Genomic DNA, 17,548 nt, shown 5'->3' on the forward strand with positions numbered 1-17,548 from the left:
AAAAACAACACAGTCCCTTTAACATGAACAGCGATAGCAATGAAAAAAAAATTACGCAGAAAGATAAACGATGGCTCAACTTCGGCTAGCATCAAAGCCCATAGGTGGGCTGTAACGAAATATGGGTGTGCCGGTCTTTATTCGGCTCTCCAACACTTCCAAAACTATTAACTTTCCCCTATACAGTGTAGTTGTAGTTTCGCATCTTCCATTTCTCATTTTTTCCTCCTCAGAAAAAAAAATAAAGGAAGAAAAAAAAAACACTATGTAAACTTCACGAATGTCCGCCTTTCCCAAGTGATTCGAGATCAATTTGTTGTCACAGCAGTCGGTACTCGAGACTACTTTACAATCGTTTATCAAAGGTGAAAAATGCAATTGTTTGACCCATTTCTGTTGATATTACCTGGTCTTTTGAGCAGTCTCTCTTTGTTCGCTCTTCCCTGCTTTCCCCTGCTTATCTACAGTATAACTCTATATATGTATAACCGTACTTTATCTTATACTACCTTTGTCATTTCGTCTATCCATCTTTCTACATTTATATCCCTAAATGAGATGGAAATCTCAATTGTATCATATATTTTTGTAGATACCTCCTTTATTATCATTATAAATTGTAGTTCCATTTCATTCAAAAAATATCTATAGATGTAGATATCCTCTTTACATCATTTAATTATTGCTGTATCTTCCGACGTTGATGTTTTGTTATATCAATCTCATCCATTACATATTATTCATCTTAATGTATTTGCCTGCATATCTTTCCATCTAATATCTTATCTATCTATCTATCTATCTATCTATCTATCTATCTATATATCTGTCTATCTTTCTATCTATCTATCTATCTATCTATCTACTATCTATCTATCTATCTCTCTATCTCTCTATCTATCTATCTGTCTATCTATCTATCTATCTATCTGTCTATCTATCTCTCTATCTCTCTATCTGTCAGTCTTTCAATTTGTCTCTCCTTTTACTTTTTACTTTTCTCTTCCGCAATCCTTTTTTTTTTTTTACCTTACCGTCTATTTACCTTTCAGCGATTTGTCGTCTGATGCACAGAAAACAAAGTTATACGAACGTTGGCTGAAATTGTAATCCTTACGTAAAATTTCACACGAACTGGTGCAGGAACGTCTTTGGAATGTCTTTAGTATCATAGCATGATATATATATATATATATATATATATATATATATATATATATATATATATATATAAGATTATGTCTCTTTATCATAAAAAATGAGCTGCACTGATTTCAATACTATATGCAAAATGTTATACTGTAATTTATAGTTTTGTTGGAAATGAAATAAAATGAAATTAGATGAAAATGAAATGAAGAGGCAGATAAGGCACAGAGAAACCAAGAGAGCGTTAAAAGACCGTGAAAACCTTGCTATAATACAATAAGCCTCATGTCAACTATCTCATTGTCTTGTGTGTCTGTCTGTCTTTCTGTCTGTGTGTTTGTCTCTGTGCGTGCGTGTGTTTGTGTGTATGTTTGTGTGTGTATGTGTGTAGAGATAAGAGGCAATGAGAGAGAAAGAGAGAGAGAGAGAGGGAGACTACTTCTGACCCAAGACTCCACCCATGGACCTAGGTCCATGCTCCACCTAAACTCAAGACAGTAGAGGTATAGGAATGATGGAAAGTACGCACACACACACACACACACACACACACACACACACACACACACACACGAGAAATGGAACCTGTTTGAGCGTGAGAATAACTATTACGTGATAGAGAGCAAATTTGAGTCAGTAGGAATGACATGGTGAGAGTAATTACACACCCAGCGGGATTAGCGTGAGAAAAGTTGGGAAAAGCTACTGAGCAGGTACTCAAAATAGCCCTTGCGGATTTGATGCAAGAGTAAAAAAGGGAACTGTTATACACCTCTCTCTCTCCCTCAACCCTTTTGCCACTGTAAATCATGAGGTGTAATTCTCTGCATTCACCTATATTATTTGAATACAAAACGCTTATTGTACCGTGACATCCCAGTGATTATATCTTCTCCACAGTGGTATTTTGTTAGATATTAGACAGATGGCTTGCATAAAGAATCTGAAGCACATACGGGCATAGCATTTTGTTTCGCTGGTAACTTCTATCTTACTCACTCTGTCGCAACTAGATCTTACGGTTGTACTGATATGCAGCAGTAAATATTACACATTTGGAATGCACTGGATAAAACAATGTAGAAAGAAGAAAGCATAGGGGCAGGGTGTATGGTGGAATAATGGAATTATGGGATAGTAGAATTATGTTGAAATATCATTTCTAAAGTATATAGGTGAGTCTCGTAAGAGTCTTCACGAATTAACGGTATACAGTCACGTGACAGTTCAACAAGTTGTAGCTGATGGTTCTGATCAAGAATGAGGGACAACAGAGGGAGAATGGAAGAGGGGCAGAAGATGAGATGAAAGAAGAAGAGTGGACAGGGTCACTACAATAGTATAGAGGGATGAATTCTACAACGCAGAAAATGACGTAGAAAGCTCGAATCTATGGGGGAAAGGGGGAGGGGTATGATGCAGATATAAACCACTACTGAGACTAGCTTTCAACTGTCAAGCCGTTGGGGACAGGTCACAATCTAGCCATCTCATCTTAATCAAGGTCAAAGGTCGCCAAGGTCATACAGCAACGTCGACACGGGTCGTTCCAGTTTGACACGACTCGAGGTCAATGACCTTTCAATCAGCAATGCGTTGCTGGAATCGTTCAAACTTCGCCACAAACTCTAGTTGAGACTCCACCCCAACCGCTCTCCTTCTCTTCTCTGCTCTCGATGGTTATCTGTGCGATATGTGTTGATATGTTTACTGCCGACTGACTGACACCGAACCATTTCATGGCCCTGTCCAACTCCAGTTCACCCCACTGGCATCAATATCAAGGTGAAATGTCGTTTGGTTTGTTTTAGATTTAACGCTGCGATAAGTGATGTCAGTCCGTTTGATTATTGACGCTGATTTTTGACACTGACATTGATGTAGTGCTTTTCTCGTATTCCAGACTCACCTCTTGATTCCTGGCATTACCTCGATACGTCTGATATCTTATTCTCTTGAGATATGTCTCTCAATCAATCTCGTCACCTTCGGCATTCCATCATTCTAGACTCTTGAATTCATTTTCAAGCTTATTCTCTATATCAGCCCATGTATAGGATGTTTGCTTTACATTCGTTCTGTGAGTAATCCGCTATTTCCTCCTCCATGTCCATTGTGTCGTCACAAGCTACTGGAGCGTCGTGGCTTGGCTCTGTGACATTGTGATATAGCATTCATTCATTGACCATGTTTTACTGCAATGATTTGAACTCTCACTCCCTCGAACATGTCGGAATGAAGGATCCCTATTTACAAGGAACACTTATCGAATGCTACTCGTGTACTGAAATGGGAGGGGCGTGAAGAATTTCACAATAAGCAAAAATCTAGGCCTATACATTTTGAAGGCAAGGACATTAGTAATAGAGGTTTAGGTTGCAAGGATTGTGATTATTCTGAATAGTTTGTGCATATTTCGGCATCGTCTTGACGCCATCATTCTCTTTTCGACTTCATTGTTCGATCATCGACCTATGATTCATTGATGTCCTCTCGAATTAGACCTTGTTTTTTTCTTTCCGATCGGACATCGTTTTAATAAGACCTACTTCGCTTGGACGTCTTCCAAGACGATGTCCTTTCATTTCGACGTTCTTTCGATTCGACGTCAATCCATTAGGCAAACCTTCGATTTGACGGTTAGTTTGCATACACAAAAACCAACCAACTAACTAAACAACCAACCACCCACCAAACTAACTAACCAACTAAACAAACAAGCAAGCAAGCAACCAACCAACCAACCAACCAAACAAACAAACAAACAAACAAACAAACAAACAAGCATATCCGCGTGTGTCTGCTTTTGTAACATCTTGCGATTTTCTTTTAGACGAGAATCTTGACTGCAGGCTAGTAACAGCAAGGGCGCCACCCCCTTGTTTGTCTTTTCGTCTCTCACACTCTTGTAAATACTGTACCAGATTATAACCCAAAAATAAGTTAACCAGTTTTACCAGTTTCAAGTCCATGTTAAGTATTCACATGTTAGTATTGTTCTAAATGCTTGGAACGCTCCTTTTCTTTTCCTCGATACATTACTTTTATTTTCGATGCGTTGAGGGACTGGGTAGAGTGCCGAGCGTATAAACTGAAAACAGATGATGGTTTTATTGTGATTTATACTATCATAACGTTTGCTAAGTATAATAACGTCGAACATTCCATGATTTCTTCGTAATTCTTGAATCAACGTGACATTTTTTCCAGCATACTTCCAAATCCATAAGTCAAATTACAAAAGATGCAACGTGTAGTGTAGAGCCTGACATGAGCTCATCTGCGAGCGTGGAGTTGTGGAGGCCAATGCGACGGAGCACATTGCAATGAGGCTGCTGGATGCTGCTAATCTATTTGGTTTACGAATTCCTCTGATGAAATACAGCCACATGATTGAATAAGATTGATGGCAATCCAGACTGATAAATCACGCACGAACCAAACAATACATGCTATAAGGTACCTTTATGGATGGTATCATGTATGTTACCACGCGTACGTGTCAAGATATCAAACAGACATGTGATTACCTATACCGATATCATTTTGAGCTTCAGCAGAGTGTGAAATACATACACTGAGATAGATATTCACGAGATTATGATAAAAATGGGAGTCGAGAAACTGAAGAACTGATTCTTTCGACAGCTCCTTCTCTTGGGCCTGTAGAACTCACAGAGGAAAAGACAAGGGTAGCATGAAAATATCATAAACTTTGGTGCATAACAACGAAGTAACAAGTGTTTTCCCTGTTTCACAGCTCAATGGTCGTTACGCTAAAGGAGACATCACTCAACAACATCGTGAAAACTTCTTTGTTTGTTTGTTTGTTTGTTTTTTGCAGTCGTATATGTCACCACATTGAGGGGAAGTAAGTTGCCCAGTATAGTTTCTTCGTAAGGTTAGAAAAGAAGAAGGGAAAGGTTTCTGATAGCAACAATAAAACAATAGAGGTTTTCCAGCAATATGTGCAAAGCACCCAGATATCCTGCCCTTGAAAAAGGGAAAGGTTTAGTACGTACTTGTGGTGTAGACATTTAGACAAAGTCTCGAATGTCCAAATTTTACAGTGAAGGGGCACTTTGTTCACAGCGCAGCAAAAAAACAACAACAAAACAAAACAAAACACAAAACAAAACAACAACAACAAACAATCAAAAAACAAACAAAAGAAAAAAACAATACAAAGTAGTTTGTTCATGGTAAATTTACATCATCTTTGAAAAAGTAGGTCTGTACTTAGACATCTTAATTCAACGATGTAACGTTGTTGATAATTATTTTTGCCTGGTGCAATTTTACGGAAACCCGCTTGGCCTTTAAAAAGGGGGAGGGCTGATTCTTCTAGTGCAAGCTGGACTGCATTAGCGAGGCTAACATTCCTCTGACATTCATGTTTACACGACTCTGTTATTGATACGTTCCCATGGTTTGATTTGTTTGACGCGGGAGGGTCATTTCTGTCGCTCGAAGCGAGATTGGACATCAGTTTTCACGGCTCCGCCACTCCTACTTCCTACCCCAACCCAACCAGCCCTCTCCTCTTGTTCCCTCTTTCCTCTCCTCCTCCCCCTTCCTCTCCATCTTTCTCCCCCTCTCTTCATTTCGCTCATACCCCTTGATATTGTCCTTACAGTATTTCTGTTTACATAAGTAACAAAAGCATCTTCTGTATTACACTCAAGTGATAGTACTCCACCCCTTTTCAACGTTCCTCCTTTTTTTTTCACATTCTCGACTCTTTTGGATGTTGTTGATGTTAAGCAGAGGTGATAAGTGCTTGCAGGAGATAGATATCTGAAGAATGTCATCCATGTGAGCGCATCACAACGATTGTCGTTGCGTTGTGGGTGATATTGGAAGAGGAGACTTGAAGTTATTTGCCACCCCTCCAACTTCTCCCACCCCCCTCCCTGAGTTTCTGCGATGACGGAGGACTTATTAAGTCAACAGTCAGCATCTTCGCCAGTTTTGTTGCGAAATATACTGATGGCGGAGACACATTGGAGACAAAATTTCCAAGGAGTTACGGGACGAGCTAATACCTACTTACAATTTCGTTTCTAAAAACTTTTAGCCATGATGTCCTTATGCGCCGCGGAAGATTGAATGGCGTCGGCTTTGAGTACCGCTGCAGTGACCAATGCGTCCGGTTCGTGCACAAGTTCAGTGGTATATTTTGTGTGTGGTGAGGTGACCTTTACATCATTTACATACACACAATGATGTCAATGAAATCGTTGGCTAAGAACGCTAAAGTGAGTCTGCTCACTTGTTCAACCAAGGAGGTACAAACTTGTGTTTTGTTGTTTGCTTCATCAATCCTCTTGGGTAACACTAGTATAGAATATAACGTGCGATCAGATAAAGCCTAACGACCAACTTGAAAGGAACGCACCCACTTTAACACACAGACATAATAACAGATTTGTTATTTTGTATATTGCACTAGTAGGCCTACAATTAGGCACAAACAAACAAGCACGCACGATCATGTAAGCACACGGAACGCACGTACACAAGGGATTCTTTTCGCCATGTGGTATCATATTTTTCTCAAACACTTTGAAGGTTTCTCCACTCACTGGATTTATACATGGTATAAATACTCGGAGAACTCCACACAATCGTGACAATATTAACAGTAACACAGCTTAGTTCTGATTTCCTTCGTTCTATGGTTAAAATTCGTTTCAATCATTCGTTTCAATCATAGTTTATTTCCAATCATCGAAAATCAAAAAACATAGTACAAAGTATACATGTGATGAAATAAGGTTCAAACGTTTGCAAAAGATTCATGTAATATATATACGAGACAAATTATAGAACAACATATAACATGTACAATATTTAGGAAAAACACTATAAATTCTTCGTGGGCGAGCGGAAAATAAATTCGATTATGGAAAATAGTGATCCACTAAAAAGCAAAGCTTGTCGGACGTGGATCGCTAAATAAATAATGAGTAAATTATATACTATTCTATAATAATATACATGTAATTATTTTGAGATACACCGGTTGGGAAAAAAATATAGAATACCAATGCTAGTGCCCGGACACTGCTCACTGAACCACGTGTACCGGGAAAAAACCGGGAAAAATTGAAAAATTGTGGGCATGGGTGAGACAGAACGGAATATATTATACACGGGACTGTTGGCTGGCATATGCTGCCGATAATTGCAATACTGCACGACTAATGAATTAGTGCAATATCATGAGGACCAGACAGATCGTTCGTATTATCTTTTGAGTGAGTCTTCTTCATGTACCCTTCTTTTGTCATAAACATGATGTTGTCATGAAAATATTTTTGTCTATGCAGATTGCTTGTCCATTGCCTGACCGAAGTCATAGATTGATCTATTATCATCCTCCAATGCTCAGAATAGACAAACGACAATGTTGATAATAGAAACCTTATACGCTGAGTTTATTGTTAGCAATCAAGTTTGTTTCCTTGATATTACCGGGTTGTTGTTGGGTTTTTTTCAGTCCTGGACTAAACAGGGACAGTGGATCCTTTTTTTCCCCTTCATCTCAGACTTATCTTTTAGGGCGGAGGGGGTGGGGGTGCTTGAAGTGTCGTGGGTTTTATTTTTTTGCACTTTATTTTGAAGAGCCAAAAACTTGTGCTTGCGGGGGGGGGGGGGTGCAATCTCCCCCCCCCCCCTCCGACTCCGTGGCCCCGGCTTAACTGACCCCATTCCTTCTAGAACACAAAAGTTGATAAATTTAATACATATCAGAATGTAACCAATGCAGTCAATTTAAATGCTAAGGTAATGTACAAGAGAATTGCGATCCATACACATAGGGGGACAGATTTAAATAGGGAAACATGGGTTAAAGTGGCGAAACCAAAATAGCAAAACCGCCTTAACCGAGAATAACTGTTCCGCATGCCCACTGTGAAACGCAAGGTCTTTTGGTTTTTGCGGACTGGCTCCGTATGTGACCACTCTGCGGCGTGTTTCAAGCCAAGGCAAAGCGCAGCACACTCGGAATGCCAGCAAGCTATCAAAACAGTTGCATCGCTTGTGAAAAATTGAAATTTTCCGTCATAGCTGACCAAACCAATTTACGTCCCTTCGATCCACACAAGGTTGTTGTATTGATGTAGGCCCTGTAGCACACATCTGAACCTATTTGTTGTCTGTTTTCCCCGTTCCTGTGCTAAATTCTAATACAGGGCTATACATGGACTACTAAAATTTGCGAAATTGGAATAACAAAAGTCGTTAAAACTACTTTCTAGTTCATTTATCGAATTGCCCTGTGCAGAATTTCATGCCATTATTATTTGTTTGTTTGTTTGCTTGTTTGTTTGTTTGTTTGTTTGTTTGTTTTTGTGAAGGACGTGAGCAAATGAGGGGTGTATCTACTCTTTTGGGGGCTTTAGGTTACGCCGAGCTACAAGATTTTTTAATTGTATAGAATTTGTTTAAATCTGCGTCAGATCGTTTGATTCAATTCTATGAAAGTCATCGACAACCTTTTTGTTAAAAAGGTGGCGCGTTTTGTAAGGGTTATGTTGTCTGAACAAAACGCTTTATCTCTCAGTCTGATTCATGACGAGACGCAAAATCACGTGCAACAAACAACAATATTGCAACTGATTGACAAATTGCCCTACATCGACGTGAATAAACGTCGATGTAGGGCAATTTGTCAATCAGTTGCAATGAAAACATCTCGACGGAAGAATTTTCATGAATTTGAAAAACAACAATATGTAGCGAGCAGCGCCACAACTTACACTCGAGTCGTCTTGCGAGAGTGAAAAGTACCCAAATTTGACTCTCTGCATGGTAGCGCCCTCGCCGATGAGCAGTCACCAAAAAGCTTCAGTTGCTAAGCACAAGTTTCTATAGTTTCAGTGAAGCATGACATCGACTAAAATGTGCCTGCTTCAGAACTTCATTAGCTTTCTGATGAAGAGTCGAACCTGGCATTGGTATTGTTGTGGTCCTTGCCTTAAAAAACACTGCCATTTAGGCTTCTAGCTAATTTAATAATTTCTTTGAATGATGTCTGTTAAGGCTTCGCGCAACACTGATTATAAATGAAATAGACTGGGGAAAACCTTTCCGTAAAATAAACAAACAGAAGAAAAACACATGAAAATTACAAACTTACGCATTTGAAGCAACCAGTAGTTTCAAGTGTGTAGCAGGGTTATAGTTTGAGAATGAAGGTCACCTATGAAATTACGAGAAACAGTTTTTCCTGCGTTTCCTGTAGGAGATGTTCTACAGAGCAATCTACAGTACAAGCAATTCACTCTATAAGTTCGATTAAGATCATGGGAGTAGCGCATAAGTTTGAATTGTCCAAACCCCTATTTTTGTGGTTTTCTTTCTAATGTATAAAAGGAAGTTTCATACCAATTTCAAATATAATTCAATAACAGGGCAGGTCAAACAAACAACAGTTTTAACAAAAAGTATTATTCTCATTATTACGTTATTATCGTTATTGCAACTACTACTGCTATACCACTTCTTGAATATACGCTCGGCTTTCATCATGGCTTTCTTGTCTTTTGTTTAGCAATGAACGACAACTTGGCAGTGAGTTATAAGTTGACTCTAACAATGCTACAAAGAATAAGTGATGTTAGAACAAATGATCACCCATGGCTGATCTACGCCTACTGTCAATTAAATACGTCATTCGACGTGAGCGTTAGGACAGACGTTAATTGCCCTTGACAGTGATCGTTCGCCAGCGACGACCAACCTATAACAAAAGAGACAATTAAAACAAAGAATCGACGCGATCACGTTGCCTTTCAAGCGTGTACGGCCAATTAACGATGTTCATCAACCATGTGTGGGCAATGTTAGGAAAAGAACAAAGAAGAAATGAAAATGAAAGAAATGTGTCTCAACTCTTTCCTTCGTCTTTGGCTCACTCCAACTCTGCAGGCCTCGGCGATCCCGCCGACCCCCTGGGACCTCACGGACACCATCCCGGTCTCGACGGCGACATGTACTCGCAGCAGGCGGCCCCGCCCCGCACCAAACGGATGCGGACGTCGTTCAAGCACCACCAGTTGAGGACGATGAAGTCGTACTTCGCCATGAACCACAACCCGGACGCCAAAGACCTCAAGCAGCTTGCACACAAGACGGGCCTCACCAAACGAGTGCTACAGGTAAAGCATGATATTAATAATGATAGTGATGATGACAGTGATGACGATTTAAACGTTGACGCGGATGAATGTTGATAAATTGGTGGACAATGATGTCGCCAATGATTGCCAAAGATATAACTTAAAATAACAGTCATATTCATATCACAAAGATCATTCAGTATTCGAATTCAATTTCAATTCTACTTAATGCTTAGGTTAAAAAAAAAAAGAAGCAAACAGTGAGAAGCATCAGTTAAAAAGAATATTTATTGAGAGTGTTGAGGTTAACAGGAAAAATAAATGCAAGTTACTACTGATGGCTTATCTTAAACGTATAAAAAGTAGACATTGCCTCTTTGATAACTCATAGGTATACATTAAAACATTTGACAATACACAAAGAAACAAATTTGGCATAAAAGTCTGAGAGACCTACCAAACTGCACCTGCAAAGGAGACAATCTACTTTATTTTTAGTTATGCATTTCTCTGAGTAGAGACGTTTACTCTGTTGTGACATAAACGATATTAACAGCCATAAACAATATTACTCTGAGGGCAATGATGACAACGGAAAAAAAAAAAACCAAATGAGATTACAATCAAATCTAATGGTGAAAATATTAGTTATTATGATGCATATGAAATACGACAGAACTGATGGCCACGGAAAATGGGACGCCTAAAGCCTACCCCCGTGCGCGCCACGGGAAATTGGATGAGATTGTGTCGGTTTGTATCCTGTATCTTTTTTTTTTCCCGAAGTCATTTGCCCTAGTCTATTCTAAGAACTTTTCATTTATGAAAAAAGGTCATACTTCTGAATCATCTTATGACGCTTATCCGTGACATTCCAGTCCACTTTGTTTTGTTTTAATGTACATATTTTTAATATCAAAAAGCCCCCGAGATTATCGTTAGTGTTTGCAACATCTGATTGTTATGTCGATGGCTGCCTTTACCGTGTACAGGTGTGGTTTCAGAATGCCCGTGCGAAATACCGACGGACAGTGACGAAGAAAGATGACGACAAATCGGACAAGAATACCTCCAACGGCTCCGAGGATCAGTCGGCATCATCCCCGCCGGCTGACGAGCACGACAACAGCAGCAACAGCAGCAGTGGAGGCGGAGCAGGTGGTGGTGGCGGCGGCGCAGGGCACGGCGGTCTCATCCAGCCCGACACGCCGTCCTCGCACGATCCTGCCGCCGACACCAGCTACGATGATGAGCACATGCTCGTCGATGACATGGCGACATACAGCGAGTTGAAGACGGCCTCCCCGGCGCTCGCCGACGAGGTATCAACCATTGCGTCAATGCCGATGTCGGCGCGGAGCGACCTGACTACCGCCACTACGGTCCACGCGGCCAGCGACCTATTACGAGCCGGGCTCCAGTACCGCGGTGTCGGTGGAACCACATCGCACATGAGTAGTGGAGGGCTTATCATGTCCAGCGGTTTTGTTGAAATCTTCAATAAATGATGAATAATCAATATAAACCTAAATACATGTCTTGAATTGCCATATCTATAAGCTCAGCAGACTACCTTCTAATGCCGCCCATATTATTGTATAATCAAGACCGAGCGTCGATAAGCCAACTCGTCCCGTTTAATCATAATGCAACACAAATCGCAAAATCTACCTGCAAAAAACGCAAATTAGTATTCTTTGTTTTCAATCAAATGCAGTCTTACGATTGATCGTCAAGTTTTCGTTAGTGTCTGTGAGTGCACGCGTCATCAATGTGAAAACTGATCCTGTACATTTCAAACGAAGGATGAACTAATGCCAATATCTATTCGTTCTCCTGACAGAAAATAGGCATCCTATTCTTATCTCGGAGTAAATTATTTGTGCTTATTTATAGACGTTGTTGACGTCATGAATATAAGACAGTTCATAATCTGCCAAATATTGTGAAAACGCTTACCATTTCTTCCAACGCATACTACCTGCGACTTGAGTAATGTGAAACATTTCTTTTTAAATCACCGCGCCTCACACTATTGAAACCTTTCCAAATTTCACGTAAAGTTTTGAAGAGATGGAATCCAATTTGCCTTATCTCACCCGATCTACAAACTGTATTGGACACTGATTGATTTCATAACTAGGCGTTATCTCTTTGCGATAAAACCTGCAGCACTCACTTTTAAGGGGTTAATGATTGATTCAACAGAACATCATTGTCAATATTATTTTTAATGATGTTCAAAAAGTTCTTAGGCTTCAACAATCGAGCTTGGCATCAGCTAGGCGATTGTTAGCTTATGTCAAAGCAAATTACATCTTGTCTTCATAATTGCCACTTCTTAAGGCAAAATAGTCGATGTCAAATGGTACTGATTTCGAAAGTTTTCCATGTAAATCCTATTACTACAACATTTTAATAAACAATCGGTCATTTTGTGTTTTAGAGTGACGAATACGCAGAAGAGATTTTAATACTCATAATCGCGTTGTTTGAGAGTACATACAAAGAAATACACTGAAGTGAGAAACTTGCACGAAAAAATTTCATATAACTCAGTTCAAGGTAAAACTGATATAAATTTTGTTAGTCATAATAGTCTGAAAGACTTAATAAGCATTACGAAACAAAATGGAAGGGCGATGAGCGCTTTTCATTTTTCATTTCGGCTCATCACATGTTTCATTTGACGAATGATCGTGGAACAAATAGCGGATGATATTGTTTCTCATTCTCTCAATCAGCTTTAAGCTTACAACAGCCCTGTTGTGTACTTTTTCATAGTGTCACCTTGAGAAAAGTTTAAGGATTAGAATTGGATGTATACAAAGTGTACTAGTTTTCGGCCCATGACCTTGATATGACAGTACAATGTACATACAGAACTTCGTGTGTTTTTTTTTTCTTTTTATACTCTTGCCGTGCTTTGAAAGCTGCAGAGGTTGAATAATAATGAAGTACCAGTTTTGTTATCTTTAGGAGGAAGTAAAATCTCTGCTTATCTGGTGCAGCTACTTCGCGAAGGAGATTACAGTTGACTTTGGAATGACAAGAAATCTATTGGCATCCACTTCGAGAAAGGGACAATATATTGAATTCGAGATGTGGTGTATTAACAACAAACAAACGCGTTAGATTCAGGCGAAGCATACTTATCACAATACAATCCCTGGAGGAGGAGAATTAATCTACAAGAACCATTTCACATCGTAAAATAAAGGACGTTAATCAATAACTTGATTTCTTTCTCTGTGAAGATTTACTTGAGAAAAAGATGTTCATGTTTCTGTGTGTGCAAAATAAGTTCACGGACCTGTTGCAAGTGAGAGGTAAGTAGTTGTCATGACAGGGGTGTAAAAGTAAACTATGATACGTCATTGATTTCCCTGTTCTGTTTTATATAATTTTCTCAGAATCCTTTTCAGGTTGTCATCCAAATTAAGAGAAAAATTCTTCCATACCTAATTTTATTTTGTATATTAATGGCTGCATGTTCAAGTCTCAAAATTTTTCCTTTTTAGTTGGAAGGTAGAATATTTTTGAAGACGCACACAACATACCATAATTTCAAGTTAATCGTAATTCTTAGGATTGACTTAAATTCTTTGTGACCCCCCCCCCCCATTTCAAGAAACAATTACACATGTCACAGTAACTGCGGTCACTGCGGCTCACAATTGCAGATCTCTTCACAAAACTTACCCCAGCATCCATACTTTAAGATCCAGATGTTTAATGATTTCCTAAGAGATATCAAGAAATGTCACAACTTTTCAAATACTTCGATCAAAGCTTCGCAGATCTTGAGCTCTGATTTCTCGAAGTTCATGTCAAAAAACATTCTGTCTTTGCTGAAAGTCTGCGTGGGTTGATTTCAGAGGGAACATAAGTAAAGCTGCTGGAGAGGGAAAACTTACATTATGATTCGCTCTGAGTAGTAGTAGTCCTTGCCTTGCTGCAAACGATGGGATAAAAATAAACAATAAGTATCGTGAAACAGCAGATTAATCCCTGTATAGTGGTGTGAGAGTCCCTGTATATGGTTTCTTTATGTGAAAGATATCCCTTCTTGGATATCATTAAATTTCATAACTTTTCACATACTTCGATAAGAGTTTCGCAGATCCCTTGCTCCGAATAACATACTATCCTTGACTGCTTGACGAAGGTCTGTTTGGGTTGACTTCAGAGGGAACGTAAGTACTGGAGTGGGAAAACTTACATAGTGATTCGCTATGACCAATAATAATCCTTGCCTTGTTGTAGACGGTTGGGATGAAAATAAACGGCAAGTATCCTGAAACAGCAAATTAATTATCATATATATAGTGTTAGTGTCCTTGTATGTGTTTTCTTTATGGTAAAAATACCCTTATCTGTATATTATTGTCTTATGTATTTATTTATGGCTCTTTGCAATTTGCGTAGGAGAGTGGGTTAAAATGAAGCAGGAAGTATTGTGAATGTTTGTCTTATTTAATGTGTTGTATGAAAACCATGGCACACAAAAACTGTTTGTACAAAGGTGTAATTGTCTATTCCACAATGATGTCAGTGCTACGATGCCAGCTCTAGAGAAGATATTTGAATTTTATGGATTGAATTGTCACGATTAAATGTTGCTTCAGATTTGAAGTACATGTATAATGTGTCCTAAATCTGTGTCGCCTCTTGTAAAGCGTGTCGAATATTACTTGATTGTTGTGTGCGGCCACATGCTACAGTACGCAGACAAGAAAATGTGAAACACACCACTCTTTTCCTTTAACGAGTTCACTTTGAAAGAAGATCTTCATAAATGACCCGTTTTGTGGGAGTGGACAAAATCAAACTTGTTTAATAAGATTAATAATCATCTGTAATCATGAGTAATAATCATACTGTCATTGCTACTAATCTTGTTTGCTGTTAGAAGTTAAACCAGTTAGAATTCTTTTCTAAACAGACATCATCCATAACCTCACACTAACAGATATACGAACATACACACACATACATATTTACACACAAACACACCAGCATACAAACTCAAATACACAGACACACATTACATGTATCCACACTCAAGCACTCTGCCATGCAATCACACACACACACACACACACACATTAGGCCTACATACCCACAGGCCAACACTCACATGTAGACACACAAAGAACACATTTTTTTTTTTTTTTTTGGTATCAAATGACTACAATTCATCATATGAAACTGTTCACCAATTTACACTTCAATCGGTGTGAAGATATAACATTCTGTGAATACTTGTAAAATTATTATAAAGTGTTTCAAAAAGCTTTAACTGTAGTGTAATGGCGTATCATTAGAAACAAATTGGTTAACTCAATAACAGAAACTGCAATGCAGATTGAGAAACCACATTGAAGAGTGAAAGCAAAAGAAAATGGCAATATGCAGGTCAAAAACAAAAACAAAACAAAAAACAAAACAAAACAAACAATTGGGTATTTGCTAATTCTTCAAACCTTCATAGGAGAAGAATTTATTCATATTTTTAGAGTAACAGTAAAATCTAAATGGAATCAAGAATTTTGATTCCTTGCTTAAAGGGATGGTACAGTATCAGTGAAGATGAGAATTGGGCTTTCAACTTTTTGCGAGATACCAAGAAAACACTTATGATATAGTACAGAACATACCATTTTAAGAGGAATTCAAAGTTTATTTGATGAAAATCGGGTTTGGAATGACTGAAACATCCAAAAAAAAAAATAAAACAAAGTGATCATAATAAAGTGTGGGTCCCACACTTTATTAGAATCACTCCTTTTTGGATATCTCAGCTATTTCAAAACCAATTTTCATCAAATAAACGTTGAATTCCTCATAGAGTTACATGCTCTTTCATATTTCATAAGAGGTTTCTCATTATCTCACCCCAAAATGTAAGAAACCTGAAATTAGGTCTCAACCAAAACTATACGATTCCTTTAAAGGGGATGGCTAGTAACCGATTAGTGGGAATCAGTGGGAATGCTGAGGGATGATTGTTCCAATCCTTGTGGGATTCATTTAAGAGTACATTATATATCTATTGTTGTGTGAAAATTATTTGCTTCAGAACGGTCTAATATTCAAGTAATGTGCAGATTAATGCCCCGTCATTGACCAGGCACGCTAACCTGGAAACATTAAACTGCACATTACTTGAATATGAGACCATTCTGAAGCAAATAATTTTCAAACAACAACAGATATATAATGTACTCTTAAATGAATCCCAGAAGGATTGGAACAATCAACCTCCAGCATTCCCACTGATTCCCACTGATCAGTTACTAGCCATCCCCTTTAAAACCCCTACAACATTATGAAATTGGGTAAAAGAAACCAAAGCTTTTCAACAAATATTATTGCCATTAGTCCCTGTTGTTCAACCAGCTTAAAATTGCAACACTGAAGAATGTTTGGAGGCGTTGGTGATGCCAGCACAATCCATCTTGTTTACAAAATTTTTTTGATTGGAGTAAGCAAAGCGCCTGAAATTGAAAGTCACACTTAACAGGTGGCCATGGTTCTAAATATAATTTTCTCCACAATTGAATCTCATTGCACACATCATTCCTACATTTGTTACAACTGATAGATACATGTAACAATAAAAACAGGTGTTTGGATAACAATGAAACAGGTGTCTGGATACATCTTGGAGAATAAACACATTCCTGTCTGTTTACAAAGATGTGTTGATTCCACATTTGCAGAAGGTGGCGTGATTGAAATCTACATGAAACAGGTGCAAACGACCAATAAACATTCACCCATTAGTAATTTGGGCGAGAGTCATCCAATATTTGGACACAAACATCTTGTTTACATCCTCTCACCATCTTACAGAAGACCATATTCTGGACGAGGTATGGCACTTTCATTTCTAACCAATGCTGATTACGTCTTTGGATTAAATCTCAATGAAAACAAAGACATAAACAAAAGAATAATGATAATTTATAAAATTGCAATTACACAATTTCCTCTGATTTGCCTCCTGTGTAATTTCACTCTGTATTGGGGCAAAGCATATTCACATTTGACTGAAACATGATAAATTAGTAGATGTATAAATTTCATTGTGAAATTTGATTTTTGCAATAGTACATAGCCCACAGAACGGCTTACACTGTGATTCCTGCCATGACAAGACAGGTTACCAGTGTTTTCCTGGAGCTGTTTTGCTAATGCTAAAATGAATTATGCAGCCTGCATTTGCTCACAGGTGGCTGCTAAGCTTCACAGGAAGTTTCAAAAAT

General features: G+C 38.6%; 1 protein-coding gene across 1 annotated transcript; it reads left to right on the forward strand.

Annotated features, from left to right (window-relative positions):
* Nucleotides 1-7,273: 7,273 nt before the first annotated feature.
* Nucleotides 7,274-11,785, forward strand: LOC139717893 (uncharacterized). Its single transcript, XM_071629380.1, has 3 exons — nucleotides 7,274-7,277; nucleotides 10,087-10,316; nucleotides 11,270-11,785. The coding sequence occupies exons 1-3, from the start codon at nucleotides 7,274-7,276 to the stop codon at nucleotides 11,783-11,785; spliced, it is 750 nt and encodes a 249-aa protein (XP_071485481.1).
* The last annotated feature ends 5,763 nt before the right edge of the window (nucleotides 11,786-17,548 follow it).

The sequence above is a fragment of the Diadema antillarum genome, unplaced genomic scaffold (assembly GCF_040938485.1).
Source record: "Diadema antillarum isolate AM-2024a unplaced genomic scaffold, OU_Dant_1.0 scf00000085, whole genome shotgun sequence".
NCBI classification, from domain to species: Eukaryota; Metazoa; Echinodermata; class Echinoidea; order Diadematoida; family Diadematidae; genus Diadema; species Diadema antillarum.

Excerpts from the sequence above, each read along its gene's own strand:
- LOC139717893 (XM_071629380.1), top strand. Across the intron at positions 10,317-11,269 it reads TCACCAAACGAGTGCTACAG|GTGTGGTTTCAGAATGCCCG; the intron begins GTAAAGCATGAT and ends TACCGTGTACAG.